The 23,987-nt window shown below is 59.6% G+C and overlaps 1 protein-coding gene across 6 annotated transcripts in view; it reads left to right on the forward strand.

Moving 5' to 3' along the window:
* Positions 1-23,987, forward strand: part of GAK (cyclin G associated kinase) — a 48,098-nt gene that overhangs the window by 8,272 nt on the left and 15,839 nt on the right. For 3 of the 6 annotated variants that reach the window (XM_061421100.1, XM_061421105.1, XM_061421101.1), the window contains 14 exons: positions 2,423-2,484; positions 3,156-3,215; positions 4,099-4,213; positions 6,213-6,355; positions 8,902-9,027; positions 9,935-10,024; positions 11,186-11,321; positions 11,539-11,651; positions 13,436-13,493; positions 14,823-14,946; positions 21,351-21,400; positions 21,870-22,018; positions 22,339-22,461; positions 23,254-23,387. In XM_061421100.1, the coding sequence (XP_061277084.1) occupies positions 2,423-2,484; positions 3,156-3,215; positions 4,099-4,213; positions 6,213-6,355; positions 8,902-9,027; positions 9,935-10,024; positions 11,186-11,321; positions 11,539-11,651; positions 13,436-13,493; positions 14,823-14,946; positions 21,351-21,400; positions 21,870-22,018; positions 22,339-22,461; positions 23,254-23,387 (1,483 nt within the window). The other 3 variants (XM_061421104.1, XM_061421103.1, XM_061421102.1) reach the window with 3 other exon arrangements.

The following is a 23,987-nucleotide window of genomic DNA, read 5'->3' on the forward strand; positions in this document are numbered from 1 at the left end:
TTTTGCACTGTTAGGCTCACCGATGAAATGTATTACAGTTCTGAGAACAGGAGAAACCCTTGCTTTGTTCTGGATCTGAGAGAGGACCTTTCAGTCCTGTGTTAGCTCTTAGTTTTTCGTGGTTGCCATTTCTTAGATTGAAGAAGTTTCTGCTTCAATTCCTAGTTATATGAACATTTTTTAAAATGTTACTGTTTTGAAGGATCATGACGGCGTTTTGCATGTGGGCGGAAGGTTTCTCGGTGTCTGTCGAGGTGCCTGCCCTCCCTGTGTACAGTGTGTACACAGAGTGTGTACACAGTGTGTGTACAGGTGTACACAGAGTGTGTATCATAGTGTGTGTACACGGTGTGTGTACCACAGTGTGTACACAGTGACTGTTAGCCTTGCACTCCTGGGTGGCCATAGCATACTGTCCTTGCTGCAATTACTCCTAGTGTTTTCTGATAGTTTCTGGTTTCTCTGTTAATGAGTGATTTTGATCTGTAATTGTGTGCGTATTGTTTTCTCTGCCTCAAAAAAGACTCTGGGAACTGTTCTCCCCTCTTGGCACAGACTTCGTGGAAGGTTGCTGTACTTCCTTCACTTAGATGTTAGATAGAATTCGCCAGTGGAAGCCATCTGTCTTCCTGTTTCTGTTTTCTGGATTTTCATTTATTTCTTTTCATCTGTTTTTATATGGACTTACTTCATGTTCTAGCAGCTGTGTTGAAATAAAAGTGACAGAGTGACTGCACGCATGTCACAGCACTGTATGTTCTGTGTGTGTGCGTAAGTGTGTGTGCGTGTGCGTCTACAGCTGTCACTGTGAAGGTGGTGAGCAAAGCCAGCGCCCCCGCGGTTCCTCCCCCCGGGCCACTGCTCCTCTGCTCTCTGCTACTGTGGTTGCTCTGCTCACTCGGCCTCCCGTGCGTGAAGTTGCGTGCGTGCTCCTTTCCTGCCTGCCGCTCCTCAGCGCGGCTGCTCGCAGTCCTGCTGCTGCGTGTGAGCAGCAGCGCATCCAGCCACGTGAGGACGGCCGCTCCATCCACTCGCCGTTGACGGACACGGGTTGTTTGCGCTGGGGCTGCTATGAACATGCATGTACGAGTCTTCGTGAGGACGTGTGCCTTTATTTTTCGTGGGTAAATACTCACAATGTGATGGCCGAGCTGTAGAGTTGGTGTGTGTTTAGCTTTTGAAGAACCCTGCAAAGTGTCTTCCAAAATCATGATACCGTTCTGAATTCCTGTGGGCACTGTATAAGCATGCAGTTGCTCCACACCTCAATCAGTATTTGGTAGGTTGGTTTTACAATTTCTAGATGCTCTAATAGGTGTATTGTAGTGCCCTTGTGGTTTAAATGTGCTTATCCCTGGTGGATAATGACGTTTTTTCATGTGGTTACTGGCCGTCTGTTTATCTTGGTTGAGCGTCTTTTCATATATTTTGCCCCTTAAAATGCTGTTGAACTGAACTTTGGATTTTCTGTATATTTTCTGGATAGAGGTCCTTTGCCAGATGTGTGATTTGCGAAGTCCAGTTAGGGACTTATCTTTTCAAGCTCTCAACAGTGTTTCCAAAAACCAGTAAAAACCCATCTTTAATGAAGTCCATTTATCATATTTTTCATTTATGGATCATACTGTTTGGCTAACGTAGGGTTTGTCAAAATGGTTGACTTTTTTTTACATCCCACAACCTTTCTAAACTCAGTTATTACTGATAGTAGCTGGAAGGAGTAGGTATCAGCTTGTCTACCTAGACAGTCACATTGTTTGTTGTCTCTTTTCAGTCTGGATGCCTTTTATCTCTTCTCTCGCCTGATCGCACTGGCCAGCGCTTCCAGCGTGGTACTGAATGGCAGTGGTGAGGACAGTCCTGATGCCTGCCTTGCCCTGGTCTTGGAGGGAAGCGTCAGGCCCCCACCCTGAGTGTGGTGTTCGCGGAGGGGCTTCCAGAGATGCCCTCAGCAGGCTGAGGCACTGTCCTTCTGCTCCCGTTTGCTGAGAGTTTTAAGTTGCGTGGTGAATCTCTCCCTGTAGGAAGCCAGAAAAGACCGAGAACTCGGACTAGAAGTGGTGGGAGGCGCCGGTCAGACCCGCTGCGCTTGGTTGTGACGTGTCACCCTTCCTTGTCATCGTTGGGTTTGGTTTGCTAACGTTTTGTTTTACGTGGAGTTAACCTTCTGTCAGGAGTCGTCTCCTCCACGCGTGTGTGACACGAGGCACTTGTTTCCAGAGAACTGGCGTCGACTGTGTTGATTTTCTTGCCCTGGTCTCTGCCTGTGAACAGGGTGTGTAGAAGGCGGTCATGTAAGCCAGGGCTGCCATCACGGCGGGACACAGGCTGCTGGCCACAGTCCAGTTTGTACCTTTCTCAGTCAAGGTATTTTTAAAGCTAAATGTTAAATAAACCTGATATCTGTTTTTCTAATTTTCAGGAGGGTTTGCATTTGTGTATGAAGCTCAAGATCTGGGAAGTGGCAGAGAGTATGCATTGAAGGTAATAAAGGGGACAAAGGTTTTGTGGGTTTTCCTGTGTTTTAAAGGAAATAAATCTCTTAAGTGACACTGTTTCCAGAGGTTTATCCCCACCCCTTTAGTTGATGTTTCTTTTTTACAGTCTGGGTCTGTTTGTTACACTTGTTTCTTCTGCAGTCTCAGAGGACTTGAAAGCTGTGGGTTTCAGCTTTGGGGAGGCCAGAGGAGGGGAGTCAGAGCTGCCAGAGTAAGGGTTCCAGGCATACCAGGCGTGTGAAAGCAGCCGTGTGAAGTGGCACGTGCACAGTGGGTCTGTGAGCCGGACTCTCGGGTGGGCTGCTGCATGCGCCCCGTGGTCTGTCCTGAGACTCAGGCGGCCTGTTTGGCCTCAGTAGCAGTGGCCGTCTTGGGGTGCGGCTGGGCTGGGGCGCGCACTCAGACTCCGGGGCCCCGAAGTAGACCCACATCTCTCATTTTCCTCCAGCCTGTTGGGTGAGAAGCCTCCTGCTTTTAGTTTTTCTTACGTCCTTGGATCACAAAGGACCATTTCTGAGGCCCTCTAACCTGGCAGGTTTCTCTGTGGGTCAGATGGTAACACACAGTCAGGCGGGGGCAGCCCTCAGATGCTCTGTGCTCGGTGAGAGCAGACAGGTGAGGCCCTTAATCCTGCCTCTCCACTGTTTCCCGCTACAGAGACTGCTGTCCAACGAAGAGGAGAAGAACAGAGCCATCATTCAGGAAGTGTGTTTCATGGTATCCTTTTCCAGGGACTGAGCCCGAGCCGGGCCCGCCGGGAGGCCCACCACCAGCTGTGGCTGCCCTCGGCTGCCCGCTGCCCAGTGACGTCCTCTCTGTGTTTGCTTCATTGGACTTGCCCGTAGCCCGTGTCTAGTAGGAAGGAGTTTTCTTCCTTGTTCTTTACTCTGAGAGTAATGGTAAGAGATGTACAGCATTGGGAGCAGTAGTGTCATTCCTGCCAAGAGGTCTCAAGCTGGGGGTGGGCAGCTCCCTGCCTCCGCCCTGCCGCTTGCCCAGTGACCTCATGTGGTGCCCGACTCCCAGCCAGTGGTTCTGTCCTCAGCTCCCTGCCAGCCCTGGCTCCCGTGGGCTCCGTGTTGTCCTCTGAGCAGCCCCCTGGTGCCTTCACCCTTCCCAGAGGGCAGGGGCCCTGGGCGTCCTTGCATGGAGCCTGGATCGGCGGGCTTGTTTGGCTTGGCTCTCCATTCCCACATGCGTGCCCCTGGAACTGGGGTCTCGCCCTTTGCTGTCAGAATCTGTTCTCCATCTCGAAGCTCTGTCCACTGTGAGCCTGCCAGGCCCCGGGCCTGAGGGTCCTCACCGCGCTGGGCTTCCTGTGGCCTCCTTCAGCCTCACCTGCGCCACACCCTCTACCTACTACCCCACCCAGCCCCTGGCCAGGTGTGTGGCCGGCAGGGGGCGGGGGGGCTTTTTCAGCACCTTCCCTTCCCTTGTGTCCTGGCTGCCTTCCACCTGCTCCCCATGCTGTTTTTGTGGTCATGCACTCAAATTGTCCTTAGTTGGAGTTAGTGTTCTGGCTTCAGTCTCTTAATATCATGTATATATTTGTTTTTAAACGTGCAGACTTACGCATTCTCCTTTAACGAGACACCTGCAGAAAAAACTTTCAGGCCACCCAAACATTGTCCAGTTTTGTTCTGCAGCATCGATAGGAAAAGAGGAGTCGGACACTGGGCAGGCGGAGTTCCTGCTGCTCATGGAGCTCTGCAGAGGTGAGGTGCCTGCGGCTGGGCACCACCCAGCAGGCGGGACGGCTCCTGGGGTCTCCTCTCCGGACACGCGGTGGTTGTCAGGGAGAGAGTGGCTCCGTCTGGCGGGAGCTCTCTGAGTGGCTGCATCCCCCACACCCCCGTGCCTGGCTGAGAGCAGAGCTGGGGCTGCGGAGGGGCAGCTGTGCCCTCGGGGTCAGGCAGCAGGAAGCAGCCAGCAGCCGTGGCCAGAAGTGGGCGGGGTGGGCGGGGCCGCAGAGGTGGGCCTGCGCCCTCGCCAGCTCAAGGCGGTCACTCTTGCTGTGCTCTGAGAGGGAGACTTCTGTCCACTGACAGCAGCGGGGAGCCGGTGCTTTCTCACAACTTCTTGGGGCAGAGTGGGCAAGTGGGCGGGCAGTGGTGCCCAGCTCCCCAGGAGAGGTGAGGCTTCTGTTGATGGCAGAAGCAGGGTCCCCGCCTGGAAGGTCGGGCTCCTCTCATCCCCCCACTGAACCTCTGCCCTGTGCTGGGCCTGTGTGGGCAAGACAGCTCTTGGAGCTGGGCAGCACTTCTGAGGCCCGGCAGGCGCAGAGGACTGGCCAGAGGGCCTGGAGCTCGGGCAGGGGCTGCCAGATGCTCTGCTTGTCCATCCGCCACTGGTAGTGCGTGGGGCTGCCGCGAGGCCAGGGGAGAGCGGGGAGACTGAGGCAGGGGGCTCCCCGGAAGGGAGGGAGGAAGGCACCCTGAGGGGTCGCAGCCTCCAGAGGAGTGTCCCAGGACGAGGGCGGGGGCTGTGAGTGCGGGCGTCCTTCTGCAAAGAAGAGCAGAAATGGGATGCGGTGGTTGCTGGGGGGCTGTCTTGGGGACCACAGACAGGAGGAGTACAGGCTCCCCACCCTGAGTGGAGGGGACCGGGACCCCATCCCAGGTGGAGAACCCAGGACGCGGGGTGCAGGGTGCTTTTGTCCCAGCAGCACGGGCACCTGGGCTCCCGTGGGGACTGGTGTGTGGGACCCTGTCCAGCACTGGCCATGCTGCAGGCACCGCTCCTGGGTGCTCACAGTGCGGTATGGGTGCTCAGCTTAGGTCAGGCACTTGGTTCTTCACCTAGCTGGTGGTTGGCATCACTGTCTTTCACCTGCAAGAGAGAGATGCCTGGTAACTGAAGACAGCATAACATGTGAGCTTATAAAGCAGGCTGCTGCCTGCAAGCCTGCTGCATCCTCACCCCGCATGTTCACATGCGCCCCCGGGAGGTGTCCTGGGGGCGGGACTGGGGTTGCACGGGGGTGGGGAGAGTGCCGGTCACGGGCCTTGTGGCTGTGTGGTACTGCCCTTTGGTTCCACGTCGAGTGGGGCCAGGGGTCCCATAACGTGCGGAGGTCACCTCCGGGAGCGGAGGCAGCCTGGGGCCCTGGACGGGGGTGTGCAGGCGGGGCTCTCAGAGGAGGCTTTGGGATGCTCGGGGCAAGAGCAGGGTCAGGGTACCAAGGCAGGTGAGTGTGGCTCCTGGGAAGCTGGCCCAGCGAGGACAGCACATGGTTGCGGAGGGAGCCCCTGTGGAGAGGGCCAGCGGCCCCGGGCTCCAGCCAGTTCCAGCAGGACTTAGGTCGCTGTACCAGACAGGAAGGAGCGCCTTGAGGTGGGGACCCCTCGGGGGGCAGCCTGGGGTGGGGCCCAGAGCCTGGCCACCCTTTCTGTGCCACACGGAGGGCGTGTCCACTGAGATGTCAGGCGAACAGCCAAGGACCGCTGTTACCTAAGGAGGCTCAGCGGCATTTCTCCAGAGGTGTCTGCCAGGACGTGCACGTTCGGGTCATGGTCCCTGTGGTGGCTGCATCACGAAGGCTCCGTGGTTGGAGGCCTCTGCTGCTGCGGGGCAGACTTCTCCTCCAGGGCTCTGTAACCCCAACCAGGTGCTGGCCAGAGGGCAGGGCAGCACCACGGTGGGTGCAGGAGGGCAGCAGGCCCGGGCGCTCGGCTTCGGCAGTTCCCTGGTGATGTGAGTTTGATTCTCTTTTAGGGCAGCTGGTGGAATTTTTAAAAAAAGTTGAATCGAAAGGTCCGCTCTCGTGCGACACCGTCCTGAAGATCTTCTACCAGACGTGCCGGGCGGTGCAGCACATGCACAGACAGAAGCCGCCCATCATCCACAGGGACCTCAAGGTGCGGCCCCGCCTGCCCTGCTTGCCGCATGTGGGGCCCGCGCGCTCAGCCCGCGCCCTGCTGCCCGGCAGCCCTCCTGTCCCCAGCTGGGTGCTGTCATCTGCGGGTGAGGGTGTGGACGGTCGTGGGCGCAACCCCTGTGTGGAGCCGAGAGGAGGTGACGTCCCCTAGGCTGCTCTGGGCAGGCGTGCTGCCCGCCTGCTGCTGGGCACCGAGCGGGAGCGCTTCCTGCGGGGCCGCCGTGCGCCTGGGCGCACACGGAGGCTGCCCTTTTCCTCCTGGTGCCGCCAGTGGCGGGGAGGGGCTTCGTGGTCATGACTAGGTTTCTGGTTTAACGATGTGTGCTTTTGTGTGTTTATACTCATCAGAGTCCTTACTCTTCAGTTAACTGGGTGTCTTTTGCCTTTTTTCTATTGTCTATTGGTTGGTTTTTGTATATTCTTACAACAGTGTTTTTTAAGTGGAACACGCTACAGGTGTTTCCCGTGGTCTCTGGCTTCACTTTAACAATACCCGGCACCCACGAAGCCAGGCCCGACTCTCCCCACGGCTCAGGGTGGCGGCAGCCCCCTCTGCCCTCCCCGGCCCGACTTGCTAAAAGCAGACCCCAGATACGCCCCTTCCTGCCAGGAACCTCCGTTTGCTTCCTGCACATCCAGCCTGTGGCCAGCTTTCCCGTTTCCTCTTGGGGCATCTTGAACCTTGGGAACGCCCCAGCACTGGGAGGTCCTCGGGAGGTGGCGGGCTCCTCTGTGGCTCAGGAAGGTGAAAAGCTTGAAGGATGACAGCTCGGCCTGGGGCGGACTGCTCAGTGCCTGTGTGCTGGGTCCACGGCTGCTGGTACCGTGTGGGGACCCCCTCACGAGCTCCCTGTGGTGTGTCCACGGGGGTCTTGGAGTAGCGCTCCGTGGAGGGGCAGGAAGGACCCGGGAACCCCGGGTGCGAGTGTCAGGCCCGATGCGCGTCCCCAGCTGTCACGGCTGTGTGCCCTCTTCAGTATGGGGTTCCTGGTGTCCCACCGGCCATCATGCGAGTGGAGCCCCACAGCCTGTATGCTCGGCGTCATGATTTCAGCCCCTTCCATCTCGGTGCTGGGCCTGGCCCTCCGCGCCCCCTCTCCACACCGTGGTGGCCCCTGTCCCAGGACACCCTCGTCCCTGGGTGCCGGAGGCTGTCTCTGCGATGGACACCCCACCACGGCCCCTGTGCCTGCGCGTGGCCGGCCCCTGGTGGTGTGTGTATGTTCGGCCGCCTTTGCTCCTGGCGCGGGTTCCTGCCTCGCCCCGTCCGGGGGGACCCGGTGCCCTGTCTGACAGTCCCGTGCCTGCGCTGGCCCGGCAGACCGCACTCCTGTGGCTGCTCTCTCACTCCCTCAGGTGTCCCTTACGTTTGGTGTGAGTCGTCTCGACTCCTCCTGAGGGTCTTCAGTGCCCAACCTTGCTGCTCCCTGGCCTCTGTACCAGAGCGGGTCCCCCGGACCGTGCGGCTCTTGGCAGCTCTTGGTGTCTCTTCCCGAGCCGGGACCCCGCAAAGCGAGCCGTGCAGGCACCCTGGTTCCCAGCGCCTCTTAGTCACGTTCATACTACTCTGGGGTCTGTTAACGTGCGGCACGTTATGCCCGAAAGACAGTGTCCATCTTTTCAATTAAAAATACTTGATTGCTGAAAATGCTGACCGTCGTTGGAGCCCTTCAGTGGGTCTCACAGTAACATCACAGATCCAACAACACTTACGATAACGGCAAGACATCTGAAGCGTTTCAAGGATTATTGGACGGGACACGGAGACAAACACACAGTGAGCAGGTGCTGTTGGGAAAAGGTGCCTACAGACTCAAGGACGCGGGGCTGGCACAGACCTGCCTGTGTGAGAAGCGCAGGGAAGCGAGGTTGGCCTGTGAGTGTTCGGCTCAGAGTGTCGGCTTCTGGTTGAAGTTGCTGTGACTCCCGCTCCGAGAGAGGGGCTGACAGGCTGGAGACGTCCTGGCTGCTGGGTTGGTAAAGGTGCTCTGACCTGGGTCGTGGAGTGCTGGTCTCCTGATTCTTCCCAGGCGGCGGAGGAGGAGAGCCCCCGTGGCGAGTGGGCTGGTGGTGGGGCCCGGGGCCCAAGCTGCGGGCAGGTCTGTGCCCTCCTCTTGGGAGGAGAGTCCCGGTCCCTGTTTGATGCGGATTTAAGGTCTCATTTATTCACAGTTTCTGAATAAGAGGTCTTCTCTGTATTTTCTGTCGGGTTTCTTCCTCAGTTATTAATGTGTTTGGTGACTTTTAAATGGTATGTTAATTTTTTTCATTTTTTAAGTTTTCTAAGGGTTCTTATTGTATATATCCTACATTACTAGGTTATGTTTGATCTGTGGTGGATTTTAACTTTGTTTATCTGAATGTCCCATTTTAAGGTACACACACCGATTTTGGTCAGAAAGGAGTGTCCCCTTTGCCCAGAAGACCCCCGGCCAGTCTGCCCTTCGGGCCCTGCCTGCCTGGCTCTGTGCTGTCCATAGCGCAGCCTGCAGCCCGGCCTCACGGACCGTCTCCTGAACTTTGTAGGTTGAAAACTTACTGCTTAGTAACCAGGGGACCATCAAGCTGTGCGACTTCGGCAGTGCCACGACCATCTCACACTACCCAGACTACAGCTGGAGCGCCCAGCGCCGGGCCCTGGTGGAGGAGGAGGTGAGTGTGGCTGCCGGGACACCACCGCTGACCGTGCCTGCCCCGGCTGGCTCTTCCCTTGCTTTTTTCTTGATGTAGCAAAGCATGCAGCATAAAATTTCCCACCGTAACCGTTTTTAAGCATGCAGTCCAGTGGCCCTGCGTACATCCACGTCGAAGTGCAACCATCACCTCCGTCCATCTGCAGGGCTTTAGTCATCCCAAACGTGGCACTTTAAAGCATCACGTAAAAACCTGTCTTCAGGGTGGTTTGGCAGTTAACCACAGGAGCCCCCCGGGAGACTGGTGGGCGAGTTCAAGCCCGTGTGAACAGCAGGTGCCACTGAGTGGGCACAGACGCCCCCAGGCCGGGCGGCCGTCTGCATACTCACACTGTGCTCTCGTGCTGGGTGCACGAGCTCGCAGACACGGCCCCAGAACGCGCAGTGGCAGAGAGCAGCTCGAGACGAACAGGCAGGGCCACCGCAGGCAGCGCCTACTCCCTGTCGCCGCTCTGCACACTCCCTGGAGACCGCGCTCCCTGGGGAGCACCCGCGTCTCAGAGCCGCAGACGCGTCCTCTGCCTGCGGGTAGGCAGTGAGCCCTGGGGCTGGTCTGTAGCTCGCCCTGGGGCTCTGGGTCATAGCGCCTGGAGCAGGTCCTGAAGCCTTGCGACCCCTGCCCACCACGCACCCTCCTCCGCTGTCGGTGGTTCACGAGGACCCCTGGACAGCGCTGTCGCGGTTGCCGATTCTTCGCGTACATGGTGCTGGTCCCGTGTGCTCAGCATGCTCCGGGGCCCCCGTGCAGAGCCTTGTGTGACCGCCCCGGCCAGGCCTCCTGACCGGCGCCAGGCCCTGTGGCCCGGGATTGCCACAGCAGCTGTGACGGGCCTGTGCCTTTTCCTCTGACACATTCTCCTCTCTAGATCACCAGGAACACGACCCCCATGTACAGGACGCCGGAAATTGTGGACTTGTACTCAAACTTTCCGATTGGCGAGAAGCAGGACATCTGGGTAAGGTAGCTGGCCTGTGTCCCTGGGCAGCCTGACTGGCCCCCCGGGGCCCTGGGTGAGGCTGCGGCCGCCCGGCCCTCGGCTTCCCTTCCTCTTCCTTGGCTCTTCCTTTCCTTTGGTGGTTCTTTCTCCTCTTCTGCGGCCCTTGTGACGCTGTTAGTGGACAGGCGCTGACGGCAGGGTGCTGAGGGGTGGAGGCCGGTGTTGCCTAGGCCCAGCCCAAGACAGGGCATTCCTGCATGCCTGGACCTGAGCTCACATGGTCCGAGCCCCTTTGTCGGCCAGGGTTCACAGAGCCACAGTCTTTGTGGCCAGCACTGGGCCTTCCGGATGGCCTTGCAGCTGTGCACTGACCTGGTGATGCCGGAGCTGTGAGTGGGCCCGAGGCCCAGGGTCTCAGGAGGAGGTCAGGCCCGTCGTCTAAGACACGTCCCGTCGGTGTAGGGTGGCCCTGTGCACGCTGAGCGGGGCCTGACTGAGCAGGTGTCTGCTGATCCCATGGTTCAGCATGAGGGCTTGGAGCTCGGGGAGCACTGCTCCTGCCCATCCGGGGTGCCCTGTGGCCTCCCTGGTGCCCTGAGAGCAGCACTCGGGGGCCCTGAACCCCCCCTTCAGGGCTCCCATCCAGGCCCATCAGGCCCGCGACCCGCGGCACTGCCGTTGGGGGGGGAACCCTGTGCTGGTGTGTGGAGACTGGTGGACACGCGTGAGCTGGTCGACCCCAAGTGGACACCTTCAGCCTGTCCCAGCCCAAGGACCGCATGCATGAGCTGGAAGGCGGGCCTTGGCCTGGTCTGGGCCCCACTTGCCCCTCACCGTGCCGGACAGTCTGGGTTCCCTGTCCTCCTGTGGCAGGTGCCGTGCTGGAGGCAGGGAGGGGACACTGACGTTTGGGTGCAGGGCTGGCAGCCCCTGACTCGTCCTGGTGCTCAGCTCGAGCCCAGAGGAGGCCCTGCCACTCGCCCTCAGAACGGCCACTTGGCAGATAGATCCCACCCTGGGGTAGAAGCTTGGTGTCTCGAAAGGACCTCATCAGAGAACGGAGGGTTGGGCTTTGTTGGCTGCGCTGACCTGGCTGGTCTCTGCGCCCCGTGAATGTGGACCATGGCCAGCGGGCAAGGCATGGCCAGACAGAGCCGGCAGGCCTCTGTGTCTCCACAGGCCCTGGGCTGCATCCTGTACCTGCTCTGCTTCGGGCAGCACCCCTTTGAGGACGGAGCGAAGCTTCGCATCGTCAACGGGAAGTACGCGATCCCTGCCGACGACACGCGGTACTCCGTGTTCCACAGCCTCATCCGTAAGTCCCAGCGCAGCATACCCCACCTGAGCACGTGTCCTGAGTGGCAGCTTCTGCTGATCTTGTTCTTCACATCGTCCTTCCCCGCTCGCTTTTAAAATCAGTAGTGTAAGCAAGACACGGGCCTCCAGGGCCCCCTGCCCTGCAGAGCAGGGGGTGCTGCTTGCCCGGGGCCCCAGCCCGGCCGCCCTTAGGATGAGCTCTGCCTCTGCCGTAGGTTCCATGCTCAAGGTCAACCCGGAGGAGCGGCTGTCCGTCACCGAGCTGGTCAACCAGCTCCAGGAGATCGCGGCCGCCCGCAACGTGAACCCCAAGTCACCCATCACTGAGGTGGGCCTCTACGCGCCGCTCGCGACGACGCTGTCTGTGTCGCTTTAGAGCCAGGGGGTCCGGCTCCACTCGGCTCTCGCGGAGGGAGGCGCCCCCGGGGTCGCCTCAGGGGCAGTGTGCCGCGCTGTGGGGTTCCTGGAGCCAGGAGACAGAGCCCGGGGCGGGGTCAGAGGTTCAGAGCAGGTGAGGTTCAGAGAGGCCAGCAGCGAGGAGGAGAGGGTTGCTGAGGCAGGTCGGCCTGGGCTGCCCCGTGGTCTTTCCAGAGAACCTGGGCACCTGGGTGGTTCAAGTCTAGGGTGGTATTTGGGCCCAAGATCCAGGGGCAGCCAGCCTGCGTGTGCCCCCGAGGATGCTCCACAAGGAGGGCAGAAGTGCCCAGGGAAGGACACAGGTCTCTTCCGCTGGGGCTCACGAGCACATGCTGCTCTCAGTGTATCTAGAGCCAGGGACCCGTGGGCCAGACAGCAGCCCATCCCTACACCCACTGCCTAAGGCCTTGTGGGAGAAAAGTCAGCAGGTCCTTGGGGCAGCGTGGGCGCACCAGCCCCGGTGGACTCAGACCAGGAAAGCCACCAGACAGGAGGCTGGGCTGATGGATAAGCAGGAGCCCATGGGGAAGGGATCAGGAGAGTCAGAGGCTCTGTGTGCCGCGGCCCGGGCCCGGCGCCTCTGAGCACGTTCCCCGCGGCCCGGGCCCGGCGCCTCTGAGCACGTTCCCCGCGGCCCGGGCCCGGCGCCTCTGAGCACGTTCCCCGCGGCCCGGGCCTGGCGCCTCGGAGCACGTTCCCCGCGGCCCGGGCCTGGCGCCTCGGAGCACGTTCCCCGCGGCCCGGGCCTGGCGCCTCGGAGCACGTTCCCCGCGGCCCGGGCCCGGCGCCTCTGAGCACGTTCCCCGCGGCCCGGGCCCGGCGCCTCTGAGCACGTTCCCCGCGGCCCGGGCCCGGCGCCTCTGAGCACGTTCCCCGCGGCCCGGGCCCGGCGCCTCTGAGCACGTTCCCCGCGGCTTCCGAGGTGGTGTGGAGCCTGCAGTCCTACCAGGAGGTGCTCCGTGTCTTCGGGAAGCTGATGAAACAACAAAATGAAGTTTTTGATTTCTGATTAAATGACACAGTTGAGCTAAGACACGTGTGCCTGACGCTTCGTGGGTGTTATTTTTAAGACTCTTTAGAGCATTCCATTTATCACTGACCACTTTCAGAGCATCACGTACCACAGAGACCGTAATACAGTGTTTCTTAAGTCTAATGTGACGTTAACCTGAAAGCAAAAATGCTCTTTGAAACTCTACAAGAGGCTTCAAAGGAAGCGTTGGGTAGCTTGTAGAGAGTGGACACGGAGCTGCAGTTGCTCTGGGCGGGTGAGCGTGAGGCCGGCTCTCGAGTGGGCTCGTCTGGGCCCGTCACGGGGTGCCTCGTGTCTCCAGGGCGGTTGTGGTGTTAGGATGGCAGCTGGTGCGGCCTCGGGCTCAGCCCACAGGACCCTCACTGTGCTCTGTGGCTGCACTTCGTGGCGGTCATCCTGCCCGAGCCTCCACGGGTCCCCGTGCTGTGTCCTGTCGACGGCAGGGCCTGCAGCCTTGGTGGCTGGGGTGGGTTCACGGCTACTGCCTGTGTTGTGAACAGAGCCGTGTGCCTCGGCGGCCCCAAGGATCAGCCCTGGGGTCCAGGACTCGTCGAGACCCTGGGGGGGTCCTTGGTGGTTCTGTAGTGAGCCAGGTGGAAGAGGGTAGACTCTGGGTGACGTGTCCCAAGCACCTGGCCTGACCTGAGTTTGCACCTTTCCAGCTCCTGGAGCAGAATGGAGGCTACGGGCACGCGGCCCCTCCCGGCTCCACGGGCAGCAGTGAGTATCCCTGGGACCCTGGTTCACGGTTCCTGAGCTGCCCTAAGACTCAGCAGGGCTGCCCTTTGGTGAGGCTCAGGACCGGCGAGGGGGCCAGAGGCCGGGCGCCTGCTGTCCACCCCCTCCCCGCCATCGGGCAGCCTGGGTCCTTCGAGCCCCAGCCTCGCCCGAGGGGCTCTGGGGGGCCTGTGTTTGGGCTGCCTCAGCCTCGGGCCCCTGGGGGACTGGGCAGCCACACAGGTCTCCGGCGCACGTGGCCCCTGCCCAGTGAGATGCGGGTGTGCCTTCAGACCAGCCCGCAGTGACCCTGGGGGTGACCCCGGAGGTGGTGTGTGAGGGAGTAGAGCGGCTGTGTGGGGCCCACAGGGGCAGCGTCTGCTCACCATGAGGCGGACTCGGGTGGGGAGGTGGGTCTGGCGGTGGGCGGGACGCCAGTGGACTTGGCTCACAGCTCAGACGTGTTTGCTGAGAGGGTTGCTCTTGATCTGGTAGTTAGCCTGGGGGTTCTGGGGGCCGGTGCAGCCAGCCCTGAGTGCAGCTGGCCTGGAAGGTTCCAGACACGCCTCTGCCCCGTGTCTCCAGGGCCATCCCCACCTCACTGTCGGGGTCATGTTGCAACTCATCGCCTCCAGGGCTGATACTGGCAGCTGGCTGGCCCGTGTCCTGGCTCCTTGTCCACTAGTGTGGCTCTGGCTCAGCTGCCTCCCTGGGGTGCAGTGTTGGGGGCCACCTCGAGGTGCCTGGACAGGCACCCCACATGCGTACGAGGTGCGGGGCAAAGGGTTGGCGTAGGTGTCACACATGTGTTGCCACCGGATCCAGAGGCCGCAGGCCCCCCGCACGGGAGCACGTGGACCCTCCTTCCTGTCCTCAGCCCGAGTTATGCGTTCATGACCGGGGTGCAGCTGCGCCCTGGACCCTGGTCTCAGGGCCTTCCTGTGCCGCACACAGCCCTGCTCCTGCCCCCTCCCCTCCCCACACACCTGCAGCCTCCGTCTCTGGGCGTGTTCGTACCTTGTGTCCCAGCCTGGTCACCCCCGCTGGGCTCCAGCATTTGTTCGTCAGAGGCGGGGTCCCGTTGGTGCCCAGCAGGCAGTGGGAGTGAGTTGAGTGAATGTCTGGGACGTGGGAACAGCCTCACGCACCCAGAGGCTCTGGCCTACTGACGCACCCAGGTCTTGCTCTGGGCTCACTTCTACCCACTTCGTTCCCGTGCCGGGGCATGGAGCACACACAGGTGGCCGTGTGGGGGACGCCTGGCCCCAGTGGAGGGACACGCAGGCCGCTGCGGTGCCCGGAGCTCTGCACAGGTCTCTCTCTGCTTGGCAGGTCTGGTGGTCGCTGAGTACGAGCAGCCCTATGGCGGGTTCCTGGACATTCTGCGTGGGGGCACCGAGCGCCTCTTCACCAACATCAAGGACACCTCCTCCAAAGTCATCCAGTCCGTTGCCAAGTGAGTTGAGGTTGCACAGGCACGCGGGTTCTCTGCTGTGCAAGTTTTGAAGCCTTGGGTGCAGACCTGCTTCCAGACGTGCAGAACCCGCACTTAGGGCCGGGTGAGCGTGCGTGCTCAGCGTCTGCTGGCCCCCACGCGAGCTCAGGCGTCACCACTTTTCTGCCCTCGTGCTGGAGGGCGTGTGTGGGAGACTGTACACACTGGCTCCGGGCCGCGTCTCTCCTGAGGGTGGCCCTGTCCACGGAGACGGCAGCCACGCACACAGCCTGCAGTGCCATCCTCCAAGTGATCTTGGCTTTGACCAGGGAGCCCCGGAGAGTTGGGTTCCGTCTGACCTGTGCCCGCCTTGTTGGGACGGGGTGGGGGGGGCTGCGTGTCTGTGCTGTGAGCTGCTGCGTAATGCAGCCCCCACGTGGCCACGGAGGCCTCAGGCTTGTCTTCTCTGTGCTGTAGTTACTGTTGTATATTCCCAGCTGCTGGGGACACAGGCAGGGGCTCACGTGCTTTGCATGAGTGTGCGTGCACGAGTGAGTTGGTGTGTGTGTGCGTGCTGTGTGTCCTGTTGGTGGACTCGGTCGCGCCCCAATGCTTTGCCTCTGACGTGACTGTAGAGATGAGCTCGGTGTCTGCCCAGTGCAGGCTCTGGCCTGGCAGGGTGCCTGCTTGCTCCTGCGCGGTGCGGCCCTTTGTGGTGCCCGGGCTGCACCTCGTCTCCAGCAGGAAGGTCAGAGGCACGTTTGTCTGTCTGGTACCTGGCTCCCCAGAGTCCTGGTCCGGTCGTTGCAGGCTGCACGGGTGTGAAGACCTGAGGCCCGGGCGGGGCGTGGGCGGGCGGAGGGCCCTGCTCGGGGCCTCGCTGTCAGCGTCTGTGCTGCTGCGTCCCAGCGGGGGCTGACCTCGCCTGTGGCAGCTGCTGTCCCGCCTGCAGCTGCCCGTCTGCTGCCACGGTGCCCGTGGCCGCACTCACTCCCTCCTGTCTTCCTCCCAGTGGGGTTCATCGTGGGGTCTCGGGTGGACCCGGCAGGAACAGCAGGCCGACAGCAGCCAGCAGACTTGAGAGAAGCCACTGGGCCTTGCCGAGGAGAGAGGAACCGAGTTCCCACGAGGCTGAGGTGCGCGCCTGTGGGCCAGCCTTGCTGGCAGCCCACCTGCGCACCAGGGCCAGGCAGGTAGCCGCCTCCTGCCCGGGTTGCCCCGGAGCTTGTGAAGCTGGTTAAGGTACTGGCGTGAGCACACTTGCCCAGGGGCTCTGCTGAGGCCTGGCGCAGTGATGGCCCTGGACTGCGGCCTGTCACCGCGCTCCCTGCGACAGGGCCAGGATGGGGTGGACGGGGCCTCAGGTCCTCCCTCAAAGCAGGGAAGCCACTCCCCGCACAGGCCAATACCGGATGTGGGGAGCCAGCTCAGGACGCTGGCTGGGGGAGGGGCATCCCTGCGGCCACTGGCTCGCAAGTGTGTGGGGAGTGCACCCTGGGCCTCGACCCCCAGGCAAGCGAATGGTCCCCAGGGAACGGCCTTTGTTCTGTGGGTCAGACAAGCATGGCAGCCACGATGCTTGAGCTTGCCAGGGGCTTCCTCTGGGTTTGGCACAGGATCCAGTCAGGGCCTGGTGACAGGGCCCCTCCAGGGCCACTCCGCTCCGGTGCTGCAGGCGAGACCCTTTCTCGGGATGTGCGGACCCACCCTGTGGCCTCTGGCTCGCAGTCCTGATTCTGAGCTCCTGCCCATCCGTAGTCTCTTGTCGGTCTCTCAGCGCTTTTAGGCTCAGGCCCCGTACGTCCATGCGTCCCGGATCCCACACGCCAGGTCTGCACAGGCGCCTCCGCCAGGCGCCCTGAGTCCCCAGCGTGCTGGTGCCCTGGCCCCTCACAGGGGCAGCAGGGCAAGCGGCTGGGCTGTGCAAGCCGCTCCAGCAGTGAGCATCCTGTGTGGAGCCGCGGCCTCTGGGCCTGGGGTGCAGCCCTCCAGCCGCATGTCCGCGTGGACTGCTGCTCCAGGCTTTGCTCTGCCTCACGACGGGTGCTCCTCTCTCCGCTGACTTTGTGCCACATGCTGTAGACTGCGCGTGTGGTGAGCGTGGCCGGCGCTCTCCCCGCCTGCTGCCGGCGTCGCTCGGGCACAGTCTGCCCATGCTCCCTCTGCGCCCTCCACCTTCTGCCCTGGAGGTGAGCAGCAGGCTGCAGTGGGGACGCCGGCTGTCTGTGAGTTTGGGGGGTTTACATTTCAGAGGTCATGTCGCTGCTTGGTTCGTCTACAAATTCTTTGCTTTAAAGATGAAAATCCTGACACTGTTGCCACAGATTTTGATCCCAAAATTCGCATGTAAGTTACCAAAATTGCCAGCAATGTTTTTAAAAATAAGAACAGAGACAAACCTTATTTTATGTCAATTTTTTTCAAGCATCTGTCGTTAGATGTGTTTAGACTCACCCATGACATGTACTTAGGTGGGGTGGTATAAAACATGAGCTGTGAGTCTAAAGAAAATAACAGATTAATGAGTTTATGTTAAAAAGAAAAAATTGGATCTCATCTAATAACAGCAAGATACAGTAGGTCTGATCTGTTAACAGATCTGATCATGAAAAGCTGTTTCTTAGGAAAAGCTGATAAACTACAGAGAGATGTTTTTATGCCACCAGAGCAAGAAGTACATCTTAAATGTGACCAAAAGCATGTAAGCCCTGGAGAAGTCGTTAATAAATTAACTTACTTAAAAATTCTCTGTTTGTTGAAAAAGCATGTTTCTTTAACAAGAGAATGTGGCAGTGGGTTGGGAGTAAATACATTCAAACTGTGTGAGTCATGACTGGTATCCATAGGGTTATAATGGGCTTCCCGGGAGGCTCAGTCGGTAAAGAACCCATCGGCAATTGCGGGAGACTGGGGTTTGATCCCTGGGTTGGGAAGATCCCCTGGAGAAGGGAAATGGATACCCACTCCAGTATTCTTGCCTGGAGAATCCCGTGGACAGAGGAGCCTGGTGGGCTGCAGTCCATGGGTCACAGAGTGGGTCATGCTGAGCGACTGAGCGCCTGAAGGTTAATGGCTGCCCAGGTGGCGCTGGTGGTAAAGAGCCTGCCTGCCAATGCCAGAGACAGAAGAGACGCGGGTTTGGTCCCTGGGTTGGGAAGATCCCCTGGAGGAGGGCATGGCAACCCACTCCAGTACCCTTGCCTGGAGAATGCCACGCACAGAGCAGCCTGGCGGGCTACAGTCCATGGGGTCGCAGAGAGGTGGACACGACTTAGCGACTAAACAGCAGAATGAAGTATGAATAAACAGGAGGATGCTCAGTTCCGTGTTACTCACGGACAGCATCGTTGGGTTGCCTGTTGTGACCCACTCTGACGATCCGTTAGTCGGTGTATGTCGGTCAGGGGTGTGTGAAGGGCTTATTGGCACACAGGCCAGCCTTGCTTCCCTGCGCTTCACACAACAGGTCGGTGCCAGCCCCACGTCCACGAGTCTGTAAGCGCCTTTTCCCAATCTGCTCGCTTTGTGTCTCCACGTCCCGTTTGGTAGTTCTTGAAACGCTTCTGATGTTTCGTTATCATTGTACTTGTATCTGTGATCAGTGAGTGGCCTTCGGTGTTACTGCGAGACCCACTGAAGGGCTCGGACGACAGTTCACATTTTTTAGCAATAAAGTATGTTTAACTGAAGGGATAGCACTGTCTTTTGGGCATACCACACTGCAGGTTAACAGACCCCAGAGTAGTATGAACGTAACTAAGACACTCTGGGAACCAGGGTGCCCACACGGCTGGCTTTGCTGGGTCCTGGCTCACTGCAGGGGACTGGAGCCGAGCCCGCCATGTCTCCACAGCACCTGGGGTTGGATTAGTAGGGATGAAGCACAAGCTGGAATCAAGATTGCCAGAAGAAATATCAATAATCTCAGATATGCAGATGACACCACCATAATGGCAGAAAGCAGAGAGGCGTGTTGATGAGCGTAAAAGAGGAGAGAGTGAAAACGCTGGCTGCAAACAGTGTATTAAAAAGCAGAGACGTGACTTTGCTGACAAAGGTCCCTCTAGTCAAAGCTGTGATTTTTCCAGTAGTCACGTACGGACGTGAGAGCTGGACCATAAAGAAGGCTGAGTGCCAAAGAATTGATGGTTTTGAACTGTGGTGTTGGAGAAGACTCTTGTGAGTCCCTTGGACAGCAAGGAGATCAAACCAGTCAATCCTAAAGGAAATCAACCTTGAATAATCATTGGAAGGACTGATGCTGAAGCTCCAATACTGTGGCCACCTGATGCGAAGAGCTGACTCCTTGGAAAAGACCGTGATGTTGGGAAAGAGTGGAGGCAGGAGGAGAAGGGGATGACGGTGGATGAGATGGTTGGATGGCATCACCGATGTGATGGACATGAGTTTGAGCGAGCTGTTGGTGATGGACAGGGAAGCCTGGAGTGCTGTAGTCCACGGGGTCGCAAAGAGTCGGACACGACTGAGCGCCTGAACAACAACTGTTTTCTAGTCCTTGTTGCTTTCTTGTTTTTAGTTTTTGGTTTTTTTTTTCCTTCCGTTTCACAGAGGAGAAGTCAGGGACTATATCCCCAGTCACTGTCCCCGTACAGTTCTAGATCGCAGCTGGCCCTCAAGAAGAACAAATATGAGATCTGAAAGGTGAAAGAGAATAAGAAATCTTTATTTCCTCAGAGCAGTAGTAACCAGATGTGCAGGCTGAGATCTCACAGCAGCTTCCCAATAAGCTGATGAAAACTATGCTTTGTGACTCTGCAGTGGGAGCTGGTGGTTCTACTTGAGCCTTTTCTATGATCCCATTTTCTCTCCTTGCTCACTGCACCACTTATACGCCCTTTCTTTGCTGACTTCAGTGGTTGCCCTGGCGCGTGCAGGCACCAGCTGACGCAGGTCCGCTTTCAGATAGCACGCTATTCCTTCCAGGGCACGGTGTGCTTCCTGACTCCACAGAAACCCTGCCGTCTCCCTCCTGTCCCCACATCACTGCTGTTCATGTCTCCTCAGTTCTCGAGGACAGTGTCTCGGGGCACAGAGTCCTGGCTGGTGGTTTTTCTCCCAAGACTAAATATCTGGCTTCACTCCTTGCCTGCATGGTTTCTGGGGTGAAGCCAGGCGTAATTGTTATCGTAGCTCCCCCAGAGGTAAAGTGTCCCCTGCCCCAGGCTGCTTTCAGGATTTTGTCTTTACCTTTGATTTTTCTGGAAGTTGAAACTGACATGCCCTAGGGTAGTTTTTCTGGCATTTGTCCTGCTGGGTGTTCTCTGGGCTTCCCGGATCTGTGGTTTGGTGTCTGACGCTGATTTAGATAAATTCTCACTTAAAATGTATGGCGTGTTTTCTTTCCTCCTTTTGGGGTCCCCGTTACGTCACAGGCTCACCACACAGGCCTTGGATGCTCTCTGCTATCCCCCAGCCTGTGCTTTTGGGCTTTCGGGGATTCTGTTGAGATCTAGCTCAGAGGTTCCAGTGTACTCAGCATCAAAGGCAGCCTTCTTTTCTGCTCAGGGCCTCCGCCTTGCGTTTCCTTCTGGCTCTCCCTTAGAAGTTCCACCTCTGCTCACTCTCTCTCTGACCCGCACACTGCCAGCTTTCCCCGTCAGCACCCTCAGCACGTCAGCCCCAGCTGTTGCTGGTTTTTACAGCTGCTGGGTCTTCCTTGCTGCGTGGGCTTTCCTCTGTTGCGGCGGGGAGGGCTGCCCTCCGGCTGCGGCACGCAGGCCTCTCGCGGGGCTTCTGCCGTCCCGAGCACGGGCTGCAGGTTGTGTGGGCTCAGCAGTCACGGTCCTGTTCCCAGAGCAGAGGCTCGGTAGTTGTGGCGCTTGTGATGCGCGGTCTTGATTCCTCCGTGGCATGTGGGATCTTCCCAGATCAGGGATTGAACCCTTGTCCCCTGCAGGCATGTTCTTACCACTGAGCCGCCAGAGAAGCCCCAACCCCAGCTGTTTAAGTTCCCAGTCTGGTAACTCCAGCCTCCCTGCCATGTCTGGTTCTGACGCGTGTTCTGTCTCTTTAGACTGTTTCTTGGCACTCGGTGCCTTGTGATCGCTTAGCCGGACATGACGCACCACGTCAGAAGCTCTGTCTTCATTTTTGTCGTCATCTCTCTCCCAAACTTCTCTCAGTGTCCACCTTTAATAGTGAGAGGATAAAGGTCCTTCCTGTCGGGCCCTGCCTCCCCCTCGTGGTTTATAATTTCTCCTTCGCCTCGTGGGTAGAGGACACTGCACACGTGCACATGTACACGCGTGTGCAGTCACCCAGGCCCGTGTGTGCACACTGTCGGGCTGCAGCCTGAACCCTGCAGCCTCTCAAGGACTCGCTTCAGTTTCGGCTCTCATGAGTTAATCGTAGAAATTTCCTTTGCTCACTTAAAATAACCAAGTTCCCTTTGCTTTTAATCCCAGCTATGCGAAGGGAGATCTGGATATTTCTTACATCACGTCTAGAATCGCAGGTACGTTTGCCAGCGTTAGCCATGAGGATGTCTTCTGGTTCCTTCCTGTCTGGTGATGTGTGCCAGGTGCTGGCCTCGGGCGTCTGTCCGTGTGTCCAGTGTGCCTCCAGGCCCTGCAGCCGGCAGTCCTGTGTCAACCCAGGACCCCAGTCAAGCCCCCTCCCTGGTCTGGAACATTCTGGAAGGCTGAGGTCCTGAGGGAGGTGATGCGAGGCCACACATACTGTCCAGACGCTTGGAGACCCTGTGGTGCTTTGGGCCGTGTAGAGGCCGCGCCTCAGGAGGGCCTTGGGGACCCCAACCGGGGATCCTTGCGGATCTGACGCACGGCAGGGCAGGGTCTAGGGGCCTCTGATCCCCCTTCTCAGGACCACCGTACTGACGGGCCAGCAGCCGCGAGCAGTGGGGCCTCACACGGCTGACCTTCCGGCCCATGGCTGGAGAGGCTGCAGGGGCTCCTGTCTTTCAGTCATGTCGTTCCCGGCGGAGGGCGTGGAGTCGGCCATCAAGAACAACATTGAGGATGTACGGCTGTTCCTGGACTCGAAGCACCCGGGCCGCTACGCCGTCTACAACCTGTCCCCGCGGACCTACCGGCCCTCCAAGTTCCACAACCGGGTGAGCAGTGGCCTTGTGCCGATGCTTAGGGTCCACCCTGAACGCCGCCTGGGGGTTGGAGGGCGGTTCTCAAGGATCTCTGAGCGTCACTGAGCCCGTGGTGCCTCCAGAGGGAACACAAGACCACGCAGTCTATGCTGTCACTCGGCCCGTGGACGCTGTTCACAGTGTAGAGACTGAGGCTGATGCAGCAGTCTGCAGCTCTGGCCATGTGCGCCGGAGCCTGGCTCCCGAGTCCTGCTGCACACCTGGGGCGGGCAGTGTCGGGTGGTGTGGGGAGGCCGTGTCTGCACCCCGCTGGCGAGCCGCCCTCCCTGCAGGTCTCCGACTGCGGCTGGGTGGCCCGGCGGGCCCCGAGCCTCCGCAGCCTGTACAGCCTCTGCAGGAACATGCACGCCTGGCTGCGCCGCGACCCTGGCAACGTCTGCGTGGTGCACTGCATGGTGAGCGGGCCAGCCTCCCCGGGCACTCAGGACAGAGAGGACCTCTAGGCTCCCGGGTGGTGGCACTGGGGGTGAGACGAGTGACCGTCTGGGCGGGCTCTCCCGGGGCTCCTCGCTGAGCTGCCCCACCTCCGGCAACACGGAGCACCAGCTGCCCGCTGTTCCTGGCAGTGGCTCTGCTTGGGCCTGCGGCCATGGCCCAGTCCTGGTGCCCCAGGGTGGGTCCTGTCGTTCCAGGGCGGCAGACCTTGGAGGGAACAGCGGCTGTCGGGGAGGGTCGGGGGCACAGGCCCTGCACCTGCCGTGTCCACACCTGGGCCCCCTGGCAGCAGGGCTTCTGGCAGAAAACCGTCCTCACAGTGGTCTTCCTGCCTCTTTGGTGGAAGACGGTGGGTCCCCTCAGGAAGCACCCGTGTGCGGAGGCTGGTCTGCCTCCTGGGACCCTGTGTCTGACCCCCTTCTGGGGCTGAGGATTTGTGGACATCTTGTCCAGTGGGGTACTTGCTGGAACCTGCCCTTGGAGGTCAGCACTGCCATTCTGGTGTTGGTGACGTCAGGCAGGAGTGACGATGGGGAGTCATGAGGGTGCCCGTGGGTGGCTGGGCACAGAGGTCGGGTGGGGACTGTGAGCGTGCGCAGTGCGTGGTCTGCCACCCCAGGCCTTCTCTGGAGCCCTGCATCCCTGCCTCCGGTGGGTTTCTTAGCCCCTCGAGGAGCCTTGGCCTCAGGCAGAGGCCATGACCGTCCCGGGGGAGTGAGCACTGCCCGTACGCGCCCCATGCTCTGTCCTAGGACGGGAGGGCGGCGTCGGCCGTGGCCGTGTGCTCCTTCTTGTGCTTCTGCCGGCTCTTCAGCACCGCGGAGGCCGCTGTGTACATGTTCAGCATGAAGCGGTGCCCACCGGGCATCTGGCCATCCCACAAGAGGTATGGTGTCTGCCATGGGGTGTGGGGGTGGCGTCGGGGGCACGCAGGCCTGTGGGTGCAGTCTGGTGGCTTCACTTCCTGCCCACCATGGCCCTTGAGCAGTACCTCTGTCCGTTCCTGGCACCTGCTTTCCCAGCGTCGTGGCCTCTTGCTTGGTGGGCAGGGGCACGTGGCCTGCTGGCTCCATTTTGCAGGTGGAGTGGCATTTGGGGGCTCTCTGGCCACACATGAGGGCAGCACCCTCTCTGTGCTGTGTCAGCCACATCAGGGTCTGTGAGACACGTGGGTTTCCAGGCTGTCTTTGCTGACTTACATGAGATGGTTTCCTGGGTCTGCATCTGGGTCTTGCCCACCCACCGCCTTTCTGGGGCCACTGCCTGCACCCAGGACAGCTTGCCTCGCTTCCATCCACCTCGCAGCAAGAGGGAGCCTGGTGCTGTGTCTGAGGAGTCATTAGGCCCCTGGAGTCCCTGGAGTCCCTCCTCTGTGGGGAGGGCCTTGGAGCGGGGAGAGCCAGGGCCCTGACCGTGGGGGAAATGGGAGTGTCCAGGCTGGTGAGGCACCACTGTGGGTATCGCCCTTACTCGGGGTGGCTGTGTG

The sequence above is a fragment of the Bos javanicus genome, chromosome 6 (assembly GCF_032452875.1).
Source record: "Bos javanicus breed banteng chromosome 6, ARS-OSU_banteng_1.0, whole genome shotgun sequence".
Classification (NCBI taxonomy): domain Eukaryota; kingdom Metazoa; phylum Chordata; class Mammalia; order Artiodactyla; family Bovidae; genus Bos; species Bos javanicus.